The sequence below is a fragment of the Anas platyrhynchos genome, chromosome 5, assembly GCF_047663525.1.
Source record: "Anas platyrhynchos isolate ZD024472 breed Pekin duck chromosome 5, IASCAAS_PekinDuck_T2T, whole genome shotgun sequence".
NCBI classification, from domain to species: domain Eukaryota; kingdom Metazoa; phylum Chordata; class Aves; order Anseriformes; family Anatidae; genus Anas; species Anas platyrhynchos.
Window position 1 is genome coordinate 35,058,293 of NC_092591.1, and position 25,533 is coordinate 35,083,825.

The 25,533-nt window shown below is 41.3% G+C and overlaps 1 protein-coding gene across 4 annotated transcripts in view; it reads left to right on the forward strand.

The window, feature by feature from the left end:
- Positions 1 to 25,533, forward strand: part of MIDEAS (mitotic deacetylase associated SANT domain protein) — a 52,409-nt gene that overhangs the window by 15,564 nt on the left and 11,312 nt on the right. For 3 of the 4 annotated variants that reach the window (XM_027457771.3, XM_072038796.1, XM_072038797.1), the window contains exons 2-7: positions 11,131 to 12,820; positions 17,609 to 17,929; positions 19,452 to 19,797; positions 20,260 to 20,326; positions 24,025 to 24,167; positions 25,055 to 25,158. In XM_027457771.3, the coding sequence (XP_027313572.3) occupies positions 11,366 to 12,820; positions 17,609 to 17,929; positions 19,452 to 19,797; positions 20,260 to 20,326; positions 24,025 to 24,167; positions 25,055 to 25,158 (2,436 nt within the window). In that variant the 5' untranslated portion in view covers positions 11,131 to 11,365. The remainder of the gene's footprint in view (positions 1 to 11,130; positions 12,821 to 17,608; positions 17,930 to 19,451; positions 19,798 to 20,259; positions 20,327 to 24,024; positions 24,168 to 25,054; positions 25,159 to 25,533) is intronic. The other variant, XM_072038798.1, reaches the window with a different exon arrangement.

The following is a 25,533-nucleotide window of genomic DNA, read 5'->3' on the forward strand; positions in this document are numbered from 1 at the left end:
CTTAGCCTCTCTCTGACTTACTCCTCTTCAATAAAAAGGGAATAATAGTTCCCTCCTTTGCTGAGGCGTTGCCAGAGTAAGCACATTAAAGAGTATGTGGTGCTGTTATACTGTGTTTATGGGGCCATGCACCTGCATAGAATAGAAAATGTTGTAATTCAGTTTCTGTACTACAGCATAAGAAGAGAAGCCATGGACAATGAAAAGAAGCCATGGACAATAAGGGATTATACCTGACTAGCATTGTTATTTTCCTAAATATGTAAATAAAACACTCAGTTCAATTTACAGAAATGCCAGAGCACTTTGCCTTAACGTGCAGTTTCAGGCAGAGCTTTTGGACTGCACCCCAGCATTGCAGAACACTGCACCTGCTCTGAGTATTGGTTAGAGATCTCTAGTATGATGTTGCTGTATATACTAATGTTAGAGCTTTCCTACAGATATGGGTGGGTGGCCTTTTATGTGTTTTAGAAGACATTATAATTTTATATCAAAATAGCTTTAATATTTACACGAAGGTGGGGCGAGTTCTAGAGGGTATTTTAAGTAGTAGTGTTCTGTACTTGTTTCTGGATTTTAGTGCATCTGATCAAAATGGAGATGCTTTACCTGCCATCTTGCAAATGCAGTCTATAGTTGCACAGAATGAAGGAGTGAACAGAGGACAAAACTGAGATCAAGAAATTCCAAGAGTAATCTTTTTATTGGCTAATTGCTGGCTACCCATCAGTGCAAAACAGTCTCTCTGTTTACCTATTGAAAATACGGAATGTTGCGTGTTATGTACGGAATGAGGTTGGGTGAATTGGTGTTAACGTATTGCTTTTGCCATTGCAAAGTAGTATATAAACAATAAGTAGTCCAATAACTGCAAGTTTGTTTGTGGGCAAGTTCCTTTTACTGCTTTCCTCAAACTAAAGATTTGTACAATGTAAAATTGAAAATGTTTTTCTGCCTCAATTGAATCGTAGCTCCCAGACATTTTTCCAGCAGGTGAGAGCTGTCTAACAAATGTCAGCCTGCTGACAGGAGGCTGGCCATTCTTCCTGATTTTCTGGAGATGTGTTAAAAATAGTAAAGTCATCAGAAGCCGTGGGATGTAAGTTGAACCAGTAAATTGTTTGAAGTTAAGTGTTATCCAGCTGGTGAAAAAATCCTTTAGAGGATAAACGTGTTAAGATTGTAAAGGAGCATCAGTCTCAGAATTTCCTTCTTAATTTCCTTCTTCAGTGTAGGAGGATCAGGTTAATTGAATCCTTACACTAGAAGGGCTGATTAGTTCATCAGCCTTTTGTTCTGAGGAAGAAAATTGTTATATAAGGGATTTTATTTTTAATGCTTAGCAATTTCTTTTGGAAGTGGTAAAGTGTTTAGAACTGAGCCTCTTATCAGCTTTTCTAGTAAGGTGCTGTGTGACTTTCCAGTAATTTACGGCCTTTCTCTCAAGTGGGAAGGACTTGCTGTTGCTGTTGGTGGCAATTATATAGTTAGTATCTGCAGCAAATACAGCTATTTAAAGCATAATATGGGGGTTAGTGACCTAGAATGTTGTCACTTCAATTAGAATGTATTAATACTGTTCCAGGACTTGTGGAGTGAACTGTGTAAGTGCAGAAGGAAATGTAAATGTGTGTTGTACTTCTGATCTACTTAACTCTCACAGAATTCCACGTGCAGGTGGATAAATGCAGAAGCTTTGGTGGTTTTTCTTTTGTTTTCTGTCATATCGAATGTGATCAGTGTGACCTTGATTTTGTCTTTTACTAAGAACTGAGTCCTTTATTTAATTTAATATAGCTTTGTAAAAATTCTTAATTTTCCTTGTGCTGTTATTGAATGACATTTTTCTGTATTGGTTATGAAGTGCAGGGCAGGTGGCTTGTTTGGTGCCAGGTAGGATTGTTGAGCTGATTCTTTCAGGAAGCTGCTGACTTTGCTCTGAGTAAGGCTGATGTTGCTTACACCCAGTTGTTGAAGTGCTTTATAGCACTGGTCAGTAAGGATTCAGATGAGCCATTACAGGAATGGAAGAAACAAACTTGGCATTTGATTCAGTATTGGTGTCAACCATCTTCTCTTCCCTTCCTTCACTGAAATCCCCAAAAGTCTGAAAGGAAGGGTGTGTGGCTTTGGGCAGGTAACTGGCAGGGAGTTCTGAATCCAAGGGCCTGAAGGATGCTCTAATTGTTCAGTTAAAGATGAAGGAATTGGACTATGCTCCAGGCCCCTGGAATCCTTAAAATTCTGGGATGGTCATGCTTGCCCAAGTCTTTTGCTGCTCCTACCCCCAGAATTAACCAACATTCATTCTCCATAGCTGGCAAAGAACCTGGCATAAAGAACCAGCACAATGAGAAGACTCTTTTATATTCAACAGTGGCCTCAGGACTTCTTTAAAGAAGTATGTCATATTAGAAATCTGAAGTCCTGTCTCTGCTATTAAAGACTTTCTACTTGAGTAGTTTTTGAACAGATGAGCTCAGTCAGTCCTGGCATCTGGCTGGCTGCACACGTAGATGCAGACAAACCATGATCACCACTGCTTCAGCTTAGGTAACAGTGGAGAAACAGGAAGATATTCCTGGGCAGAGTGAGGCATATGGCAAAAGAACAACTGGATGTTAATATTTGTGTGACCTTCCTCCTTCAGTTTTGTGGACCCCTCCCTCTTCTTTGGTTATCACTGCTTGTATCGCGTCTCTCATTTGACTTCAAGCTCTTTGTGGAAGAATCTCTGTTCAGCATGTCAGTGGATACTGTTAATATCACGTTTATGACTTCAAAATACTTCATGAATATCAGTGTGCTGGGTTTCAGGTGTTATTTGCATTTTATGAATGAATCTGAAATGGCTTGCTTAAGATGCATGTCCGTAGCAGAGCTGGAAATTGATACCAGCTGCTCTCAGGTTCTCGCTGTGCTTTAGTCACAGCTATTCTCCAGCCAGCCACGTGCGACTGATGCCTGCTTGTTGGTGTCAAGTGTGTCTCTGCCGAGAGCTGTGGTCTAGGTATTGAGGGCATTTGTATATCTCACAAAGAAACCTCTGGGAATGGAAAGTATCATCATCTCCCTGACCTTTCACTTTCCTCTACCAAGTCTGTAGGCCATTACCTCTTGCAAAGCCATGAGGGAATCTGAAGCACTCAAAGCTCAGCACTCTGTACTCAGGGCACCCACACGCCTGCCTTTGTGTTGAAGTGTTGGAGAGGTGAGGTCAAGGGAGAAGTAATGAACCTGCAGCAATCTTTCTTATTGCAGCTTATCACATTCAAACGTGTTTTCTTTTCAGGGCAAAAGTGCAGAGAGGTTGGCTCTGTCTCCGGGATGTGTCCACCCAATGGTGCAGCTGGTGTGTTTGTGGCAGGGGAGGCGTTCAGAGGGAAGGACTCGCTGTGGCTATGTCAGCTATGTGAATACGCGTGCAGGGAGAAGCTTTTGGCTTGCTCTTTGCTGTTCTGACTTTAGAGCCTTCTGTAATTCCTGTATGTTTGAGTCCTTGGTTGGTCTCTTTGTTGCTAGCAACTGCCTTCCCTGACAGCTCCAAACAAAAAAGCTTAAAATAGCTATCCAAGAGTTTACAATTAGAACAGTTAACCCATTTCCAGTGGGAAAGAATAGGATGTTCACATAACTTCAGACTGAAAGCAGTGTTTCATACTCCTTAATTGCGCTCTCTGCTTAAGCCTTTTCAGATCACAGTATTTGCCATGATAGTAGATTATAAAATATATTCAAAACTTCAGCACAGTTTATAAACATTAACTAATTTTAGAAATGTGTTGTGTATCTAACTGGTTCAAGTATAATTCTGCACTCTGTTTTAAAGCCATTTGTAAAGATGGGCTTTCCTGCCCTTTTGTTTACAAAAGGATGGTTTACATCGCTGTCTCTGTCTCGTAGTTCTCTCCAAGAGCTGCATGTTGTTACTGTGCAAGACAAAGATAAGAGTCTGGTGCAAATCTTGAAGGTTGAGTTCTCTCAAGATGAGGGGTGGGCAAAACTTCAGTTATTTTGCAAATACCACTCATACTTTTGCTTGGATAAATTAAACTGAGAGTCTAGTTTGTATTCAGTGTCATACCTTTTCAACAGCTGCTAGAAACAACATTGTCAATTTGTTTAAAAATAAATCAGTTATCTTTTTCCTTCATTGTTTAAGTTTTAAGTTTTTTGAGTTTTAGAATTTCCGTCTGTTTCTTTAATAGTTGTTCTTCCTCATCCATGCTGGTTTTGTTCTGGTGGAACTTTTTGTTTGTGCCAGACTTTGCCAGGCTGGTGGAAAATCCTAGAGATTGACAGCGATCCTCCTCAGTTTATAGCTTGAATTGAGGAAGGCAACTCAAACGTATAGCTTATTTTTGGCAGGTTTCTTGAAGGCACTGAACTCCCTGAACTGTCTGGAAACTTCCTTTTTGAGAATTTAGGTGTGTGTTTGTTAGTTGCAGGCAGGCACCTTTAGGCAACCGTGGAAGTTGTCAAGCTTCCTGGATTGTTTTTCCTTTTTGTTATTGTTTGTCTGTGGAGCTGTTTTCCTTTGATATATTCATCCCAATTATGGGTGTGCTGTAGAATTCCTTTTTTGCTAAGCAATGCCATCTGAACGAGTAAGCCTTCCCCATTTCCTTGCTTTATTGATTTCTAGGACTTCCATCTGATACGGTTCACTGGGTTAGTCTCTTAATCAGGTGGGGTCAGAATGATTGATATTTGCTTCTAGTGCTTTGCATTTACCTTCTTTTAAGCTGGAGACCGTTCAATTGATTATTCTTGCTTGCTCACTTTGGGCTTCATTTGCTGCTCTTCTGTGGTGCCAGGCTCCTGGAAAATACACTTCTCCCTGGAGAGACAGGCTTTCTAAGTTGTGGCAACTGCTCTACAATACAGAATAACGTGAAGGGGACACTAACCCTCATCTTCCATTTACTTTTTTGGCTTTCTTGAACAATGGTGCATTTCTCCGTTGCTTTGAGCTTTCCCCTCCCTGTCCTTTGGGTAGCTTGCTGTGCTTTGCTCCATGGAATTTACAAGCACGGTCTATTTTCTGCTTTCTCTGTTCTGTCCTGGGGCGATCTGTTGGAAAGCTGTGCTGTTATCCTTCCTGTTGAAGGTGTCTGAAGGTGGTGAGTGAGTGGTTGCAAACAATCTGCAGGAATTCTGATGTTGCTAACTGTCTGGAAGAAAATGTGACAAAGTTATGTGTGTAGGAGAGGCTTTTGAGGGAGAGATTGAAGCTGTTGTCGCTGTTGTCATATACATAGGGTATGAACAAGCTGTGCAAAAGCATTGCAAATCCTCCACCAAACGCAAAAACTGTCCCATGTTTTCATCACTTCCTTGGTTTGTACTTGAGACTGTTGCAATAAGTGGTGGCGGTTTCATAGGGGCCAATTTCTGTTAGCTGGGATAAGTTTCTTGTTTGTGATGCATGATAAATCTCCGGCCATTTACAAATAAAACCAAAACCTACATTGCTGAACTGTCAGTGTCCTGCCATTGCACTGGAGGAATTAAATTTTCTTTCCTCTTGCTGTGTGAATATAAATAGCATATCCAATTTTTACCTCTTGCATGTAGATTTAAACAATGTTTTATTCTTGATTTGGAGGGAGACTGGTAACTAGTGTCCTCTATCTGTTTTCTGATTTTTGACCCGGTTTGTTGCATGATCTTAGATGAGTTAGTTCCTCTTCGTTCCTCATGGCTAAAATGTGTGTGGTGATTTTTACCTGTTTCATAAATGTGGGATTTAACCATAATAATGAGCAAATTCAAGGGCGGGGGGGGGAGGGTGGTGGCTACCTTGTTCTCTTGGGACACTGACTAGCTTGCTATATTTGACTTAAGTGGTAAAATTATTTATGGAGTCTGTTGATCATCACTAAGTGATTGAGCTTCTTAAAGGAAGATCAGTAATTTGAGTTGCTAGCAGCAGGAGGATTTAGTGGGAATTTGTTCTCATCACTCTAATTTGACAGATTCCCTGCAAGGAACTGACAACATTGTTGTGGGTAAGGCTGAGAAGGTGCATTACCTAGCACTCATGAACATGTTTTCTTTTTAATTTATCACATGAAAAAAGCTAAAATTGAAACACTTAAAAGCTAAGCTTAAAGTGATGAAGTAGAAGATGCCTGCTACCATTCATTATAGCTTCCTACATTCTTGACTTTGTCAAGGTTTGAGGAGAGGTCAGGGTCTTTATGAAATCACTTCTGCAGTTCTCTCAGAGAAACAATCTCAAAGGATGTTAGGAATCTGCACCATTTAAACTTGCTTATCGTGCCAAGTACAGGGGGCGTAGCAGATGAACTAAGCAAAGGACAGGACTTCACAACCCTCACAGATGGGCTGAAGAGTAGTGTTTAACGTTACTTCAGCCTGTGAGGTCGTGAACTTGGTGTGTGGAATTGTGAAATATGTGCATGCCTGATGGAAGACAGTATGTAAAGAAGGAGAAGAAATAATGGTGGGAGGTTGTTAAATATATAGGCAAAAAGTTTTATATGGAGATTTTTTTTTTCTATAGGAAATGGTTGCAATGTTTTTTAACTTGTCTATCAAATCACATAGACTTTTTATTCTTAAGTTAAGAAAAATACTTGAAATTAAAAAGGTTTTATAGCAAACTCTCTAGGCTAATGATAAACTGAGATAAGTTGGTTGCAGTGGGAAGGGATCAGTTCTGCAGAAACTGCTTTCAGTTAAGTAAAATCTATTAAAGGAACCTCAGGGCTGGCACCTGCCTCGCGAGTGGCTCTGAATGCCTGTGCCCTGCACTTCTCGGTGGCTCTCTGTGTCTTGAAATTACTGTAGTTGAGAACAGCATCCTGGATGCTGGCAGGGAGCTTTTTAGTCATGCTATATACTTAAGTCTTTCAGCTGACTTTTCTGAAATCCCAGCCTCGTTTTGTATTTATGGTTTCTTTGATAAGGCTCTAGTGCAGATATGGTAAAGAAGTTTTAGCTAAAAAATGCTAACCTTAACTTCTCTCAGTAAGGTGCCATAGATTACATTGCTTATGCTTTTTCATTCTGGGAAATGCTGCATAAGTATCAGTTGGCTCTACGTGTATCTGATTTGTTCTTTTCATCTTTTTCATTTGTTCTTTTTCATTCTTTTTCATCTAGAAGAGAAAGCCTTGCACCACAGAAGAGTTCGTAGAAGTCTTAAAATATTTGCAGTGTTAAAGGAGGTGATACTCAATTCATATTTTTCTGAAGAAAGGTTGAGTTGTTCTTTACGTGCCAGGAGTTACTGGAAGCGAAAGTAACTGGTATGGTGCATGCCAAACCTTAGAGTTATTAAATGTACTGATGTTAGGTTTTGTTTTTTTCCCTGTGCATTGTAAAAGCAATGCAGAGTATTGTAACACCTCAGTATATTTGGAGGCAAGACACATTATCTTCTGGGAATTATGGTATCATACCTGGCACTGTGCTTTGTTTGAAGGTAAGAACTCTTCAGAGGCACACTGCTCCAAAGCACATTTAAGCCTGAAAGTGTGTTGCCATTTTACTGTGCAACTTCAGGCTGACTCTTGTGCTGAAATTAAAGTAAAACAAAACAAGAAACCCCAAAGCAGATAATTGGCTGGGATGATGATAATGTGAGCTCGTCCCTTGACCTCAGGGAGGGAAGCCTGCTTAGTCATAGAGCTAGCAGCGCTCAGCCAATGAAGCTGCCAAGTGTGAGCTTTCCTGGAGCATAGTCATGCTGCAGCTTGAACATCTATAACTTCAGCTTAAACTATGGACTTTATTATTATGATGACTTTCAAAATATTTTCCAGCTGTTTCCTATATTGAAAGAAATTTTAAAACGTTAATTTTGTGATGTTTTATTAGCTAGCACTAAATGCACTAAATCTTTTTTCTTTTTTCTCTTCCCAAGAAGAGACTTCTCAGTTAGGACTTCTTTGTTTTTGCATGCAACTGGGGGAGCTGGGATTTTCCTTGTGTTTTGTTCAAAGTACCTTAAATCCCTTTCCTCCCCAGTAATGCCATTTTTACTGTCTTGGGTTTTGTGTTGTAACTTCAGTTGGTCAATGACTACAGTCTTCTCAAGTGACAAACAAGGTAACTTCTGTAAGAGGCACACAATATTTTTAGAAGCCTCTTTATGCAACGCGCACATATATATTCCTTTTCCTCTTTTAGGTTATCTCAGAACTTACTTGTTTTTGGTAAACTTTGCCTCATAATACTTTTGTTACATCTCTTTTCTAGACAGGGGTAATTCTAAACCAGCCCAAGATAGACTTTGTAATATCCATGGTTTCTGATCTAGTAGTGGAGGATCCACAAAAGTGAAGGTTTGGAGAGCTGTGTAAATGCAACACTTTGAAAGCTGTGAGAGGTCTTGCTAAAGGTGTTTTGGATACTTTTGAATGTGGTTGCAGACCTCAGTCACCACCTTTTTGTTTGTGTTGGTTGGTTTTTGTTTGTTTGCTTCATTTTTAAGGGTTAAATACAAGGATCATTGAAGTTGTTTGCCAGCTGTGGGGTTCTTCCTTTTGAGTGCTGCCTAAGAGTAGCAAATCTGTTTCAGCAGAGATCTAAAGGTTGTGTTAGAGGTTTAAATTTGTTCTAGTGATAATGTCTTCTGATATACAGAAAACAAATACATTGTTTTATGATAATTAGGGGATTGATCAATACAAAACCACACAAACATCAATGGAAGGAAAGCAGGTATGAGGTTGTCTGATTTGGAGAGAAAAAGATTTTGTGATGATTTCAGAAAGTAAGATAATATCATTAACCATTATTATTAGCATTACTAAGGTATTGTGGTAAAGCTGTTAGCTCTGTGAAATTCCTAGCAGTGCTGCAAAAAGCAAGAGAATAATATTAACATTCTCGAGAGGCATATAGCAACATTGTCACCTCTACGTTTATGCTACCAGGGATCAAGTTTCCTGTTGTGGGATATTTTTTCCTCTCATTGTGACATTTTGACAGAGGATTTCATCAAATAATTTTTTCCTTGTTTTTTTTTTTTTTTGCGTGCACTAGTTGCAATTTAAAGATTTTTTTTTTTTTTTTCATCTCATGCGTCCACAATTTCTCTTAGGGTTATTTTTGTCTTGTTGAAAGAGGACTGGTAAATGAGCTGAGAAGTTTTGCTTGAAGAAGGAAGGAACGCCCTGGCTCTGTGATACGGGGTGGCAGAGATCCATGGTTTGTAGCCAGGGCGAAGGGGGAGGGAGCGTGGGGGGGAACAGCTATGTAACAGACTGAGGAAGTGAGTCACATCTCTGTGAAACACAGGCCCATGGTTCCACTAGCACTGAAGCCAAGCCTGGCCTCCAATGTGGAAATTGCGTAAGTTAATTTAAACCCTTTGTCTTTTCCTCCTCATCACACTCCCAACTCCACCCCAGCATTAAAATCTGCACCATAGCCATATCCGTTTAGAGGAGACTCAAGTTACAGGACTTTAGTGAGCTGCACACTTTTGTTATTTTTCTTTTTCTATAGAGAGATGAAAGGATTTATTGCAGGCTTCAGTGGCATGTGTATGTGTTAGTCTTCCCTGCTTTGTGTAGACTTGGGAAATTCAAGGGCAGTTTTTTAATAAGAAATGGCCTTGCTCTTTCTTGAGAATTTTCTGGTATGTCCACAGTACAAATAGAAAACCTCCTGCCTTTTCATATACAGGAAGAAGGGACTTCTGCAGTCAATTCCTATATTGCAGATTTTTCTAAAAACACTTGGTGACTCCGGAATGAAATGTACTATTTTAGTAGTAGGTATTAGTGAATTTACAGACCTGCTTTCATTTTATCAGTCAAGAAAAACGTTCCTCTTTGTTTTAAATTGCTGTTATTCTCTGAGATTTAAGGCCTTTTAGTCCATGCCTACAATTGGTGGGTTTCTCTCACAGTTGTCTGTGTCCAGTTCATCTCAGGTAAGGGAGTCCTTAAACTTTTTCAGGTTTTGCAGAATCCCTGAAGAATCCTTGCTATAGTTGTTGTTCATGCCTGTGCCTCTGAAGCTTGAGAATTATACCTGGTAGTCAAGGGAAACATGATTTTATAGCAAAGCGGATGCAATAAAATTAGATTTTTTTTAATGATCTCTTAAAACCTTTCTGAAGTGTGTGCACAGTGTGACTTGAAGTGGAACATAGTGTGTATTGAAAAAAGTTAGTAATAGAGACCTGCATATTGGTACTTGGGTTTTATTAGTTTAACAATTTCACTAAATTTAAAACTAAATTCCTTAAAAGGCTATAGGTGTCCTAATAGAAACCCTAGTATGTGTATTACATGTATGCATTAGACCTTAATCCTGTAAATTAGGATCTTAAAGCCTGAGTTTGTGGCTAGCTTTTTTCCAGGGAACAAAAGAGTGGAATTGTCTTAGGCTCTTTGTTCTGGAAAAAGTTTCTCCTGTTACGTTTTTAGCTTTACAACAACAGATGTTTGATGATTTTCAGGAGCAGTTGTGATAATCTGCCAGAGCTACTTTGCCATGAGCGTGACCTGAACAGGAGCAGTTGCTTTCAGCTGTTGAAAAAAGCATCTGAGAGGGCAACAGGTTGAGCAGGCCCTGTCTGCAGCAATTGGATGCCTGATGGGCAGTTCTAAATTGGAAAGCAACTGTAATGATTGGGGGCTAGGAAGAAATGATGGCCTGCTGCTGGACTGTTTCCTTCAAAATGCTGAATGTAACATCTTGCTGTGTGTGCTACCTTGGCGTGTGTGTGTGTTTTTAATGTCTTTGGGAAATGTGGCCTGACACATCATTTTTCTCTTTGCTCAGTCATCAGTTTATTTTAATTTACTTTTTTTCCTGTGTGTTTTTGAGTTCAGATTATCCTGGCTACAGGAAGACATAGAAATAATTGGCCAGAAGAGAGAAATGTTAAGAGAAATGAAGAATAAGCTTGAGGGATGAGTCAGAAGTCTGTGTGCATCATGTAAATATAATATGTCTGTTTTGTAAAACTAAGTTGTCTTACATTTTCTTAGCAGGTAATATCTATTGTTTCTGACATACATTGCACCGATCTTCATTTCCGTCAGAAACGGGACAGACATGTACATCACTGTTTATTGCATGACTGCTTGTATTCCAGTTGTTTGCTGATGATTCATGGCAATTACTTCTCTGTTTCAGGACCTGTAACTAAGTGGACCCTGCTGACCTCTGAACCACAAAGGATAAGAGTGAAAAGAAGTCTGAGAAGCACGCGAAGAAAAAGGAAGTGGCTGTACTTTCATCTGGACTTCTTTCCTGCCCTTTATTATTAAAACTGAATGGAAAAGACAGACTTACGTGCCTTTTCTCCCCCAACCTCAGGGATGGGTGGATTGTAAATACAGTGTGTGCAGCTGGTAGAACAGACTGAATCATGAATCTTCAGACTCAGCAAAAGTCTTCAACCAAAAGGACTGGGAAACGAATTGCTTATTTTAATGAACAGGATATAGCTGTGTCATCAAAAGAACCACAGCAGCAGCTTAAAGAAGGCCAGTACTATGGTCACGGAGGGAATATACCAGTCTCCCAAACCATGGAGATTCCTCACACAGGAGGATTAACAAGTGCCCCTAACAATGTTGCTTTGATGAACTCTGTTTACAATCAAGATAGGGGAGAATCAATGATGATGTCCCAGCCAGTGACAGCTGTCAAATGGCAGAATTCCCTAATGGGAAACCGGTTGCCAGAGAGAGGTGATGCCCACTGGCAGTCTCCACCTGCAATGTGGAACCACGGTATGGTTTTTGGGGGCAACCCTAAAGGACCCCACTCCAATGCTGGTGCTCCAGGGTTCTATGGCCACCCCGAAGCCCTTAAAAGAAATCAAGAGAAAGGAGTGTTTGTGTCACAGCTGGACTTGTATGAAGATGCTGTCCAGCAAATGATGTCCCAGAAGGCTCAGCTGGAACAGCAAGCCCTGGTTAGACAGCAAGCACAAATGAATTCTTTTCATCAGATGCAGAAGCAGCAGCAGCAGAATCAAAGTCTGCCACTGCAGCCTTTCCAACTTGCATTTGGTCACCAAGGCCAGAAGCAAGGTCTTCCTGAATTACTGCATGTCTTTCAAGAAGCACCAGCTTCTTCCAGTCCAGCATTTACTGCTCAGCAAAAACAGCAAGCTCTTCCCCAACTACAGCTGTTTGAAAATTTCTATCCTCAACAGCAGCAGCAACAGGCTGCCACGCAAGCCTTCAGTCTACAGCAAACTGCTTCCATAGCACAGCCTCATGTGGCAGCTGCAGCACCACAGCATCACATGATGGCACACCAGTTTCAGCAAACGGAGAGGAACCAGGAACTATTCAAGGCTCTAACAGAGCAGAACCAACAGACAGTGCTACCTCAGACCCAGATTCCCTTTCCAAGAAGGTCACGGAGACTCTCCAAAGAAGGTGTCCTGATGACATCTGCAGGAGACGTGTTGGCTTCCAAGCAGGCAGAAGAACAATCTAGCAATTTATTTCTCCATCACTGGCACACGCATCAGCAAGAGGTCCCATTGCAGCAGCCGCCTGAATCGCTGGCCCACAACAAAAGTAGCTATTCACACCCCAAGAGAATGGATCTGGGGCAGAAGGACGCCCTGGTCAACAGTGAACTGTGTCAGATGGAAACAGAGAGGCAAGCCGTGGCCCAGAATGGTAGAGATGGGGAGAAACAGACAGCAGCAGCTGAAGAAAATGCTCCGAGAACTAATGACTTTCAGGGTGTTAGAGGAGGTGTAATCCAGAGTACACGAAGGAGACGGCGTGTTTCTCAAGAAGCCAATTTGCTAACTTTGGCCCAAAAAGCTGTGGAGCTGGCTTCTCTTCAGAATGTCAAGGTAAGATACACATCCTAGCCAATATAGTATGAGGACTGGTTTAGGCAATAGGGCCGATATGCAAAGGAATTAATGTACTTAAGCAGGATAGGATGGGATTTCGATTCAGGAAGTTCTGTAGTGCAGCAAGGGCAGCTCTAGAGTTGTGGGATGTAAGTTCAGCTACTGCAACTCGCAGATGTGGGAGAATAGCTCTCGTGCAGCAAAACCACCTAAGGGCAGTTTTACTTCACTAATACCGAATGTGATTTTAGCCCAGGACTGAGGTCAGAAGTTTTCTGCTTAGTCCTCAAGCTGATCAGGAGTTCAGAGCAGCAAGCATAAGCAGTTCACTTGTTATCTTTTGACCGTTTTAACATTCTCCTCCTTTTATGTTAAGACTGCTGCTTACCTACTAATTTTTCACTTTTAGAGGCTGAAGTGTTTCTAAATTGTGTTAAATTGTGCTACTTGCAGGTTCAGCATTTCCCTTGCCATGACAAGATGGCAAGGGTCAAAATGAGCACAGCAGAGGCAAGAGACAGGATTCTGGAGTTGGTTTTTGCTTGTTTACAAGGTGTTTCTTGTGGTTTTCTTTCAGGTGTAGTTTGACTAATCTTTCAGTGAATGCCTCTTATGAGAAGTTAAGATATGCTTTTCTTTGGAAGTTCTGTTGCCAGAGAGTGACGAAATAGGGGTGTTAGTGTGAGCTGCTTTTACCTACAGTTTTGCCACTTGAGTTGCTGCCCAGTCAGACAACAAAGGGAAGGGAATTTTTTTCCTCATTATTTTTTTTTCCTAATCTGTCTGTGGCTGTTTTTTTCCAGTCTTTTCCTTAGAGGGATGTGGTGATTGAATAAAAGAACTGGGCTGAGAAACACCAAGACAAGTATCCATAGCCTACTCCACATCTTGCACAGCAACCAGTGGCTGTTGATGCAGTCTTCAGTCCTTGTTGCTCTAAGTCTAGCTGAACAGGCTGTCTACCAGAAGATCTGATATGAAACTTAGAAGTAGTTAGCAGTGTGAACTATTAATTGCTTCTGTTCCAGCCATTGCATGTTTATATTGCAGGAAGGCCTACAATTAGCACTGCAGTCTGATCAACACAGTGGCAAGAGAAAGCTAACAGCATCTAGAAAGGCCTGACAGGTGAAAATTACTCATTTGAAGGCATGGCTGCTTCTAGCTTGATTCATAATGTAAAGACCAAGTCTTGACAGATGCTCGTTTGCTCTTTGCAGTTTTCACAGGCAGCTTGTTTGCTGCCATGATTGCACCAGCCGAAGAACTTATGTTCAGATCTCTTCAGGCTTTCAGGATGAGGTTTTGAGAGAGGTTAAATTTCTTACCCTGTGTCTGATGAACTGTACATCTATTAAGGGGGTTGCATATTATGTGAGGGGAAAAAGAGAACCGTTACAGAAGAGTCGTGTCCTTCTCTTACCAGTGTCTTTCTGATACGAACAACCTAGAAGCTTTCCTTAGTCTATGTTATGTGAGGATTATATAAGTAAGCCATAGGATTAAATTATTGATGAAAGAAGATATATTCCTAATTTGAACTAGTTTGAACATTCCAATGTAGGTCTGTGTACCTTCTGCAAGAACGTTATTTTGGACAGCAGTGTCAATACATAGTGCAGTGTTACAAATGACACTTTGCACCAGAGCCCATCTACTGTGGCTGCCTTTTTCAGGCAGTGCAAGGTTATTGCTGCCTACAGACTACAGCAAATTCTCTACCCTAGCTTTACTGTTTCATTTCACATATAACTCTGTTGCATGTGAAAAGGTGGTGTCGTTTGTTTTCTTTAATAACAATGGGGAAAAAAAATCTCAGATCTGGAATGATCTTCTCAGAGATGTCTGGGTTTAAATATTCTTTTGTGGAAAAGAGAGAGCCGTTGTAGACCCTGCCTCCTTTCCCTTGCATGTGGCTTTAGCATGTGTCCCAATTCTAAAACAGAGGACCGGTTGCCACATGCACAAAACAAAACAGAAAAATAAAATTGCGGAATCTCAGTTCTGAACTCATCTCCTTCATGAGCAAGCTTCGGTTTGACTTCAGAGAGAAGCTGCCTTACTGTTAGCAGGAGTTCTTAAGGCTCGCGTGGTTTTTTTTTTGATTGCTCACAGCAGTGGCCTTGGAACAGTTCTTCCAGCTGTCATGACTGGGTTTTTCCTCTGAAATCTAAATTTTTCAGAGACTACTTGAGGGGTAGAGATGGTCAATAATAAAATGACTGATGGGTTTCTGTGAATCTACTGGAGGGCTCTAGGTCAGTAGTGCATCCTTCAATATTTATGCTGGAGTCTGATTAGAAGTGCAACAAGTTGTGTGTGCTGGAGTTGTCCAGCAGCCCTCCTGCCAGCAGTTCTGTAACAGAAATGCAGAACTGCCTGAAAACCTCTAGCAGTTCTGCACATGAAGCTCTTGTCCCATGTTTGATTCCTTTCTGCCTACCTCTGACCATGAGTTGAGAAAACTGTTAGGGGTCTGAAACAAATGGCTTGACCCCCAAATCAGTTGTGTCCCCTCTTAGTAAACAGCAGGGATGTGTGTATGTGTGATCTTTCAGTGCTGTGGATCAGAGCACCCTCAAGGCCGTCTCAGCTATTGATATTAATTTCCCAGTAGTGCTTTTTCACTCTCTCTTCTACTGTTCTGGTCTCCTCCTTCCTCTTTTCTCTAAGAGCCGTCGTCTCTCCCATTATCAAGGATGAGAGTTCTTTGCTGGTTACCTCCCAGCCTTGGAAATAAGGGGGGCATAGTTAACCCATCATACTGCCAAAGAAACGTGGCATCTGGTGTGTGACTAGCTGCCATGATTTCCTCCTTGCAGTCAGGAAACTAGTTCATGTTTCTTGACCTACAGAGATCTGTGTAGCACGCAGGAAGTATCTGAGGTCTGTGTTTTGGTCAGAGCTGATGCTCTCTCACATATCCGTATTGCCGCTGCTTGTTTGTGCTGTCATTGTTCTATCAGGTAATCTCAGGGGAAAAAGTGCAGGTCCTGGAGTGAAGGGCGGTTCTCAAAGCCTGTGAATTCCTTCTGCGGCACAATCTGGGGCAACTGGTGCCAAATGTGACTTCAGTTCTAGGTTTCATTGTTGTGGAGTGGGGGATGACATTTCCAGTCTGTAAAAGCAGTTAAATTTCCAAACTACAGCACTGCTTATGGGATAGACATTTCTGTGCACACTTAGCCCTATTCTAATAAAAGATCTTGCAAAGGGGGAGTCCTCAATCTTCTTGTTATGACTGATTTTACTTGCTCAATCCTGGCACCTAGCTTTTTTTGAAGGCTTAATGTTTCAGAGTGTACCTGTTTGCTCTGAAAAGCAACAAAAAATACTTGGTCTCTCGGAGAGGCCAGAGCCCCAGCTTCAGGCTCTGGCTGAGGCATCTTGTAACAGTGAAGTTGCACTTCCTTCCATATAAATGTAGTACTGAAGTGAGACTTCAGTTTAGTCCTTTGGCTATCGTTGTTTGTTTGTGTGCCAGCTGGAGCATGTTCTCTTGCTCATCAGTGAAGAAGCTGGCTGACTTGATCTGTAACCACAGTGAGATGACAGGAGAGGTCTGAAACCTTACAACAGAACCTTCTTATGCTATATATTTTTGTCAGGATTAGATATTCTTAGTGGCACACAATAGATTCTTTTTCAAGACTTGAAGTAAATCTGCAAAATTGGTGAAGCTCATGCTGGAGACCTCTCATAGTACCTGAGAGATAACGTTGCTTTAGTTTCCACATCACAGAACTGTTTGTGTAAATTCCTCAGTAGGCTGTCACTCACAGGGTCTGCATACCTAATTGCATCCAAAGGCTTTCCAAAGAGGGCAATAAGTTTGAGAGAAGTTCTGAAACACTGAAAGGAGCATCTACTACAGCTTCTAGATTGCACTTCACTGTAGCTTGAGAAGGCCTTTGCATCCCTGAGGGGGACTGTTTTTGAAAGTTGTCCTTTGACATCCGGCTTCCAAGTGAGCTGGCAACTGCTTTGAAGTTGGTTCAAGAGTGGAATGAACATGCGGATAGTCGTTTGAAGCAGCAGGAATCACTTATCTAGTGATGACTTATCTGAAGTCATTTGGTGTTCCAGTATGCATGTGCTTGTTCAGTAACTCAGCCTCCTGTCCTATGTCCTTGGAGCTGTTTTCTAGGGTTTGTGTGAGTAAAAGCAAAGACATGGACGCTGTAAGAGCAATGTAAACTGAGCTGGCTTGCAGTTATGCCTTGCTGATTCTGCTGAGAAGTTCTTCAGGCTGTTTGGACAGAAAACCTCAAAGGCTCCAGTTATAAAAAGGAAAGCTGTTTCTGTCACGTAAATTGGAAGAAAATTGATAAAAACCTAGCTTTTTTCTTTTTTTTCTTTCTTTTTTCTTTTTTGTATGAGAGATTTAATTAACGTTGCCATTGTTCTGTTCTCTGGAACAGAAGTGTGATATTTGAAATGAATAACCTGCAGCTTACAGTCATTACTAAACCTGGAGAACCTTTGGGGAAGTTAAGCGGCAGGGCACAATTTCATCTGCAAAATAAAATGTCAAACCATAGGTAGTAAAATGATTCTTACGGATGACAAGTCCAAGTTTTCTAGTGGCTGAGATTTTAGGGAACCCTCAACTAATTCTAACAAACTGTGCTAATACTCTTGTCAAATATTCTTTTTCTTCCAATAACATTTTCTAAATCCCTTTCAGCTTGCAAATTGCATAGGGAGAGTTAATATACTGTGTGAGAGATCTGATTTGTTTTGCAAGTGCTACAGAACTTCTAAGGAATCTATCTTTCTTCTCAGGAACTGGATACTTCAGAAGAGAAGAAAAGTGTGCTGATAGCAGCTCCAGGACCTACAGCTGCTAAAAGCGTGGTGGAATTTGCCAGTTCTTCACCAGCTCCTAAAAAAGCCCGGGAGGACAGCAGTCTTGTGCCTCTTATCATTCCTGTATCTGTGCCAGTGAGAAAAATTGACTTGCAGAACCTTGGAAAAGAAAAGTCTGAGGATGGGAAGCTCCAAAGAGGCCAAACAAATGATCGAGGTCCTTGTGAACGCAAGCCTTCTGTGATAGTCACTCGGAGGCGATCTAATCGTAATACTAACATGGAAACCTCAAATCAGGTATGGGCAGGCAAAGAAACCAAAGAGAGCCAAATCTGTTATATATTAATTATTGCCAGCTCAGCATGAGCTGGCAATTTGCACTTAAAGCCCAGAAAGCCAACTGCATCCTGGGCTGCATCAAAAGAAGCGTGAGCAGCAGGGTGAGGAAGGTGATTCTCCCCCTCTGCTCTGCCCTTGTGAGACTCCACCTGGAGCATTGCGTCCAGCTCTGGGGTCCCCAGTGTAAGAAGGACGTGGGCCTGTAGGGCCGTGTCCAGAGAAGGGCCATCAGGATGCTCAGAGGGCTGGAGCACCTGTCCTGTGAAAACAGGCTGAGAAAGCTGTGGTTGTTCAGCCTGGAGAAGAGAAGGCTCTGAGGAGACCTTATAGCAGCCTTCCAGTACTTAAAGAGAGCCTGCAAGAAAGCTGAGGAGGGACTCTTGTCAGGGAGTGTAGTGATAGGACAAGGGATAACGGCTTTGAACAAAAAGAGGGTAGATTAAATTAGATATAAAGAAGAAACTCTTTACTCAGGAAGTGATGAGGCACTGCAAGAGGTTGCCCAGAGAAGTTGTGGATTCCCCATCCATGGAGGTGTTTAAGGGCAGGTTGGATTGGGTTTTGAGAAATGTGGTCTAGTTCTTCTATTAAAGTAGTTGGATCTCAAGGCTTGAACTTGGAATGGATGCACTCTGGGGACCGTGGTTTTTGTTTTTCTTTTTTTCATTTCATAGTATTGCCATATATGTCATATTTCATGGACTGTTACTGCTACTACAAGTACTGACAGGCAATTCCCAACTACTAAACAGTAAAGAAATCCAGACGTACAATAACACTAGAATAAATACTCTGTCTCTCCTTGAGTAAAGAGTGTTTTCTCCATCCATACATTGATAACATCAAATTGTGAGTAGTGTATGTATCTCCATGTGAGTGAAATCCAAAGTGGAGATTCATTCACATGGAATTTTAATCTTACTGAGGTTCTGAAGATCGGTATTTGAGTGTTTCCTTTCAAGTTCAGGGTTTGTGTTCTTTAAACTTTTTTGTCTTCTTCTGTTTGTCTGTTGAGAAGTGCAGTGGAACATTCCGATACCATCGGGAAACAGCAGGCATCTAAGGAGGTTTCTGTGCATTTACATGCTTGACCATCTAAGATAATACTGTTATGTTTTTTTCTGTTCACTAATCAGTATCTGGTGTCATCTTGCATCTGTATCAGAGTTCTGCTGAACTTATATGTCCCTTTTCCTAGCTACCATGAGGTCATTATCATCTTTCCAAACAAAGGTTGGACCAGACACGTGATTCCTAAGCACTCAGAAGTAGCATTGCTACCTAATAGTTCTTGTGTGTTCCATTCCCCATCATCTTCCTCCTGCTTTCCCTTTCTGCTTGTTGTTGAGACCTGTCCCCTCCCCAGCTACCCTGTCTAGATTTTGAGCTGCCGTGAAAGAATGTTGTTATCTCACGGAAATTCTTCAACTGACCTGAAGTTTTAAAATGAAATTAAATGTATAACTTTTTTTTCTAATAGCATGAAGATGCTGTCCCAAAGGATGAAGCAGAGGGTTTTGCCCGGAAACCAAAGCAGCGCCCAAGACCTGAGCCACTCTTCATACCACCAAAAGCTGGCACCTTTATTGCACCACCTGTTTATTCTAACATTACTCCATATCAGAGCCACTTACGGTCACCTGTCCGTCTGGCAGATCATCCTTCAGACAGGAACTTCGAGCTACCTCCTTACACTCCTCCACCAATTCTTAGTCCAGTGAGAGAAGGATCTGGGCTATATTTTAATGCTATCCTCTCTTCAAGTGGTCATTCAGTTCCACCTCCAATGACTCCTAAAAGTGCTCACAGAACTCTACTTAGATCAAGTAAGTTCCACTTTTTCCTTTCCTTCTTGGGTAATTTATGATAAGAAACTATGGAGCAATAGGAGGAAAATCATGACTTTTGGAGATGTGGGTATGTGGAACTGGGATTTCTGGCTGGTAAAGTCTGGGCGGCTAGGATGGAGGAATTGCAGTGTTCCTTCCATCTGGCCATGCATGTTACGATGTGTTCAAAAGTAATCTCTGTCACCCCCTACTGACGTTCTCAGGAATGGAAAAGTCAGTTCCTCTTCTGTAATAGACCGTCAGTATCTTGTCCAGATATAGTTATTGCTAAGATGTAGATGTTGACTAGAAGCTGAGTTATTGGACATCTTAAACTCCTTTAGCATATGGGTACCTGTTTTGAGAGGTGGCTACCTCAGATAGATTTACAAGCTTTGTGAAGAATATATCTCAAATGTGAAGATGATCAGTCTGAGCAGTTCTTTCATTGCCTTGCAGATAGTTCAGAAGTTACGCCTCCTGTTCTCACAGTAGTAGGGGAAGCCACACCGGTCAGCATTGAACCGTAAGTACCCAGCAGAGTCTTAGCTTGGTAGTAAACCTACTTCTCTTCATGCTGCTAAACCTTCAAGCTGCTCTCTCTGTACAGTTTAATGTCTCTTAGAAACATTGAAGGTATTCCTATTAATGACTCAAAATATAAATTGTCTTATTTAAAAATGTTTCTGTGCAATAAGTAACATTTGTTTGGGCAAATGCACCTTTTACTTCTGGTGATTTTACCTACTTTCTATTACAACGCATCTGTCTTTGGGCTGAAATAGCATTGATTATCTAAAGGTGAATGTCTTGTGTTGTTGTATATGAGCACTCCTTTGTATGCTATTTCTTTTAGAGTGAGAAAAATAATACTCCTATAGAGGAAGGCCAAAACAGAGTATGGACAAATGTACATGTAGTTAGCTTTCACATGCACTGGTCAGGTTGCAGGTTATCCATGTGGTGTGTTAGCTTCAGCGCAACTGGGAAGGTGGCTTTGCTCCCTTGTGAGCTGGTGCAGACTGAAAGCACTGTAGCCACTTGCATGCAGAGTGTAGTCTGAACTAATAAGCCTAATTAAACTTTTTAGTTGGTTATGTGCTGGGAAAGCTCAGACATATGAGGACCCAGTGGCACTAGGGAACGCAGTTTGGAGACACTGAAGCTGGAGTTAGGAGCTTAGGTTTGGTGCCAGTCCTGCTAAACCTGTCAGGAAAAGCAATGCAGCAAGCGTCCCTGCACAGCCTTTGTAAACCCTCTGGGAATGTTATCAGCCACACTTAAGGGCTGTACAACTACAGCAAAGTAGTTCCAATCCAGTGTTATGTCTATAAGAATGAATTCTTGCGAAATCTATTCATGGAGACGCATGTCATGACAAACACCCATGTGGCTCTGCATTCCTGACTGCAGCCAGAAAGGAATCTCAGCTCTAACTCTGCAGCACATCCTGTTAACATTTGAAATATTTAATTCACAGTCCCCAAATAAATAACAGGCCTCTTTTACTTTTCTTCCCAAATTGCCCATGTTTAAAGATTAACTGGAGCATTTGCTGTCAATTTATAGGACTTCTCCCCCTTTCCCCATTGTGCCTTGTTTGATGTTGAGGTTTTGTACACTTTTGGCAGCAGACAGCCCTGAGCCAACTGAAAACTATTGCAGTTGTGAATGAACCCAGGTTATTCTTGTCACCTTTGCAGATTCCTTCCAGGACCAGTCTCTGGTTCCATGACAATTCAGATGTAAATAATCACTATTTTTCCTGCTCCTGTATCCTGTATTGCACCAGCACTTGTTCAAGCCCATTCATGGAAATAAAGAAGCACACTTGTTAGTTTTAATCTGTCTTGACAATGGTTTAATTTATTGTTTTGTTGTTCATTCATTTCATGTAGTTCCAGGTGAGCCTCTTCTTGAACAGATTTTTTTCACACCAGGTCTTGATCTTTGAACTCTGCATGGTGCAATTGACTGGTTGTTGTGTCTGGTGGTTTAAATGACTGAAGTCAATGGCATAATGTTAGCTACCGATTCAGTCATGGATGAGAATTTTCAAATATGTCACTAGAAAATTCAAACTATAGTGACTCAGTAATGCAGGTTCATTTTCTTTTGCCAAAAGGGGGTTATGTGCAAAGAGCCATCCATCTTGCTATCATCTTAGGCTCATTGAACAGATGCTTGTGCAGGTTAGTTTACTTTGGATTTTAACCAGGATAAATTAAGACTGTTGTCATTCTGTGTTGTCAAAGTAATTAGTTTGCTGCTTTAATGCTAATTTGTGTGACACTGTTGTGGTCTGTTATGTGGGCATATCTTCTATCAAAGAAAGATGGCAGGAAACACATTTTTGATTTTCTTTTTAAATTTTGATTTTTTTTTTAGAAAATGTTTAATTTGATCCATTAATTTGCGTTCTTGACTTTGTCAGAAGTGGTCTATAAGTTGTGATTGCCATATATTGTATTCTTAATTGCTTGTTCTTTGCCAGACCTTCTGCTAATGCTTCTCAAAAGGTCATTGCATTGCAGAGATTCAGAATAGGAAAAGTGCTAATGAAGCTTAATTGTTCTGTTTGTGAAGTAGCTTAATAGGCAGCTGGTGTCACAGATCTGTGTTCTGCGGGTCTTGAGCTCAGTTGCTTCCAAGCCTCAGTCACTTCTCAGCTAGCCAGCCACAAGTACAGCTGTGGTGCATCGTCTGGGAGTTGCCTTCCCAGTTCATAGCCTCAGTCCTGGATGTTGCCACACTTAACCATACCACAGGGCACCCCAGGAGCACTGTCAGTGCTTACAGGAAAAAGCTTTTGCCATACTGAAATCTAGGCTTCCTTGTTAAAGGAATCCTAGAATAACTTATCTTGAATGGACCTTAGGAGGTCATCTGGTCCAAGTCCTTGCTTGGAGTAGGACAAATTAGATCAAGTTACTTGGTAAGTGATGAGCTCTTGCAATGAAAATCTGTTTTTATATGGACATTGCATGTGCCAGATCTAACTCTTAGGCTCTTCCAGCCTCAGGCTACCATATTGGAAGTTTACTTTGAAAATAAAAGGCAATTTCTGAGGTATCTCTTCAAGCCCACGTTCTTTCTTTCCAATTTGTCCAGATACCTCCCTTCATCTCACAAGTGAGGACAGAGGAGTCTGTCCTGGGACATAAAACCTCCCACGTGTCCCAAACATTAACAACCTTTTTATCTGTTTCCAGTTGACAGCAAAGTGTCAGTTGCTGTCAGTCATGCCTTCTGGGGAGGGGGTCAGTATCTAGAACCCCTTCCACCGCTGTGAAACTGCATGCTGTAACTGTAGGTGAGACTAATTGCAGTGAGCAGCAGACTCCACACTGGTATCATTCTGCAGTCCCTCACGGTGCTGAATCTGTAAGCGTTTTTAGTTTTGCGTTGTATTTTTTTAGCAAGGTCTTTAGCAAGTCTTGCATGAAATCTCTTGCTTTTATTTTGCTGTCGTGCTCTATCTGCCTAACAAGATAGTCAGTCAATATCATGCTATTTCTGTCCAACAAGATAATCAAGAAAGGTGGAACACTATGGAGTGATACAGGTTTAATAGACTTTTGTACCTGTGAAATGCTCACAACAAAACCGAGTTCTTCCTGGGGTTCTTCATTTTCCACGTGACTTCCACTTTTATTATATTTGAAATTGAGTAACTTCTGAGAAGCAGTATCTATTGTGTCAAGTCTGTTTTCTGAGATGTGCTGAAACAGTTAAAACCATTGGCATCAGAGGGAGGACATTTTCAACTGCCTTAGTTCTCCCGAGCCCATACCATGCCACAAGACATATAACGTCCCTATCACTTAAACTTTGGTAGAAACTGGAGATGATGTTTTGGGGAAAATGACAGACAGTATGTGGTGGCATGTCTAAAGCTCTCCTGCTACATTTGCCGTATCTGAATGTCATCTCCTCATCTCCTACTGGAAGGAAGTGTTTTAAGCAGTTAACAGATCGGTATTTAAATGCAATTCCAAGCGTTGTTGATCAATAAGACAATGGAAACTGGTAAAGGCCATAAAACCTCTCACCTTTCGAGTCATACTGGTTAATGTAACCAACAACACCTGAAACCTGTTCTTGTTATTATATGCCACAGCCTGCTGCATTTCAGTTTCTTCATAACTGTTGCTTTTAGCAGACATGAAGGATGTCTGGATATTGTAGAGGTTGCCTGACCAGGACTTGTTACTTTTTCTGCAGGCGGATAAACGTAGGAACTCGCTTCCAAGCAGAAATCCCATCACTCCAAGATAGATCTCTGGCAGCAGCTGATGAACATAAAGCAGAGCTGGTGTGGCAGCCATGGGGTGACCTGGAAACCAACAAAGTCACCCAGGAGAATGGTAAGAATGTGGAAGGCTGGTCAGTAGAGCACTGAATGTCACAGCTTTAGTGGAAGTAACCATGCATCTACTGGAGGCATAATTTAAAATGTCTTAAAGCTGCAAGTCACGTGGTATATTTAAATAGTCTTGAATACTCCATATTTAAATGGAGTAAAACTTGGTATGGGGGGTTGTGTGTGGTGGCAGGGAGGTTAATAGGATTTTTTTTAGATAAAAGGGGGCCTGGTCAGGCTAGGAGGGAGCAGCCTTGAGCTCAGCAAGGCTTTCCTTGTCTTTGGTAATGTTTGAATGCCTCATGCAGTCAACTTCTATATTTTCAAGAGATGTTCTAAACATAATAATATTTGGAAAAATCAAGTTGTAGACAGAAGTCAGGATGAGGAAACAGGAGCTGTGGCAGCTAGCAGCAGATTGAGGAGCTGTCTGCTGTTGGTGCACATAGGCTGTGGCATGTACAAATGCTTCTTTCGCTAAAGCAAAGAGGAAGTGGGCAGGCCTGGAAGAAATCGTTCTGAGTAAAGAGAAAAAAGGGTGTTATGAAATGGAAACTTTTTAAAGATCATAAGCTAATAGAGGGGGGATTCAGGAAATCTCTGATGTGAATGGAGATGGGAAGACATTACATGGGGGAAAAGAGGAGGCTAGCAAGAAACACCACATGTAAATAGTGCTGGATGCAGCGCTGTGCTACGTGACCTTGTAGTCTAATAAATTCTAATGTCCAAATTTGACCCAGATACATTTGCAGTGACATTCAGCATGTCAGTTTTAGCTTCTGTTATGTCTAATTCTGCTTCAGAAGGGCTAGTTAATCATGTGAATCATGTCGGAAACTCCATTTTAATATTCTAATCCAAATATGTTTGGTATCTCTGTGGAAATAGTGGAAAACCTGCTAGCTGCTGCCTGTTCAAGCATTTTTCCTGGGGCTGGAACCAACCAGGAGCTGGCGCTGCATTTCTTACATGAAGCAAAGGGAAGCATTCTGGTGAGTGTTCCCAGCTTTTCACCTTGGTTTTAATAAAAGATTTTAATAAAGGCCAGATAACCTGTTATTTAATGAAAGGAAAGCCTTGTGAACTCCTTCCTATGCATCTAGCTCATACTGTTTAGTGTTCTTTGGAGATGTTGCTGTCTGTAACGTGTTCTGCCAGGTGTGTGCAGCCGTGCTCACTCCTTGTGCACATTTCAAACTTTGACATAATTGGCTTTTTAAAAATGAGAGGCTGGGGCTGAAGCTGATACTTAACATGTAGTGTTTTGCTTCTCTTACTTTTGGCAAATCCGTATTAGTTCTCTGTGCATGTCTATAAAGTGGCTGTGCTCACTAACTTTGCACCAGTGTTGTAAGATATGACACACA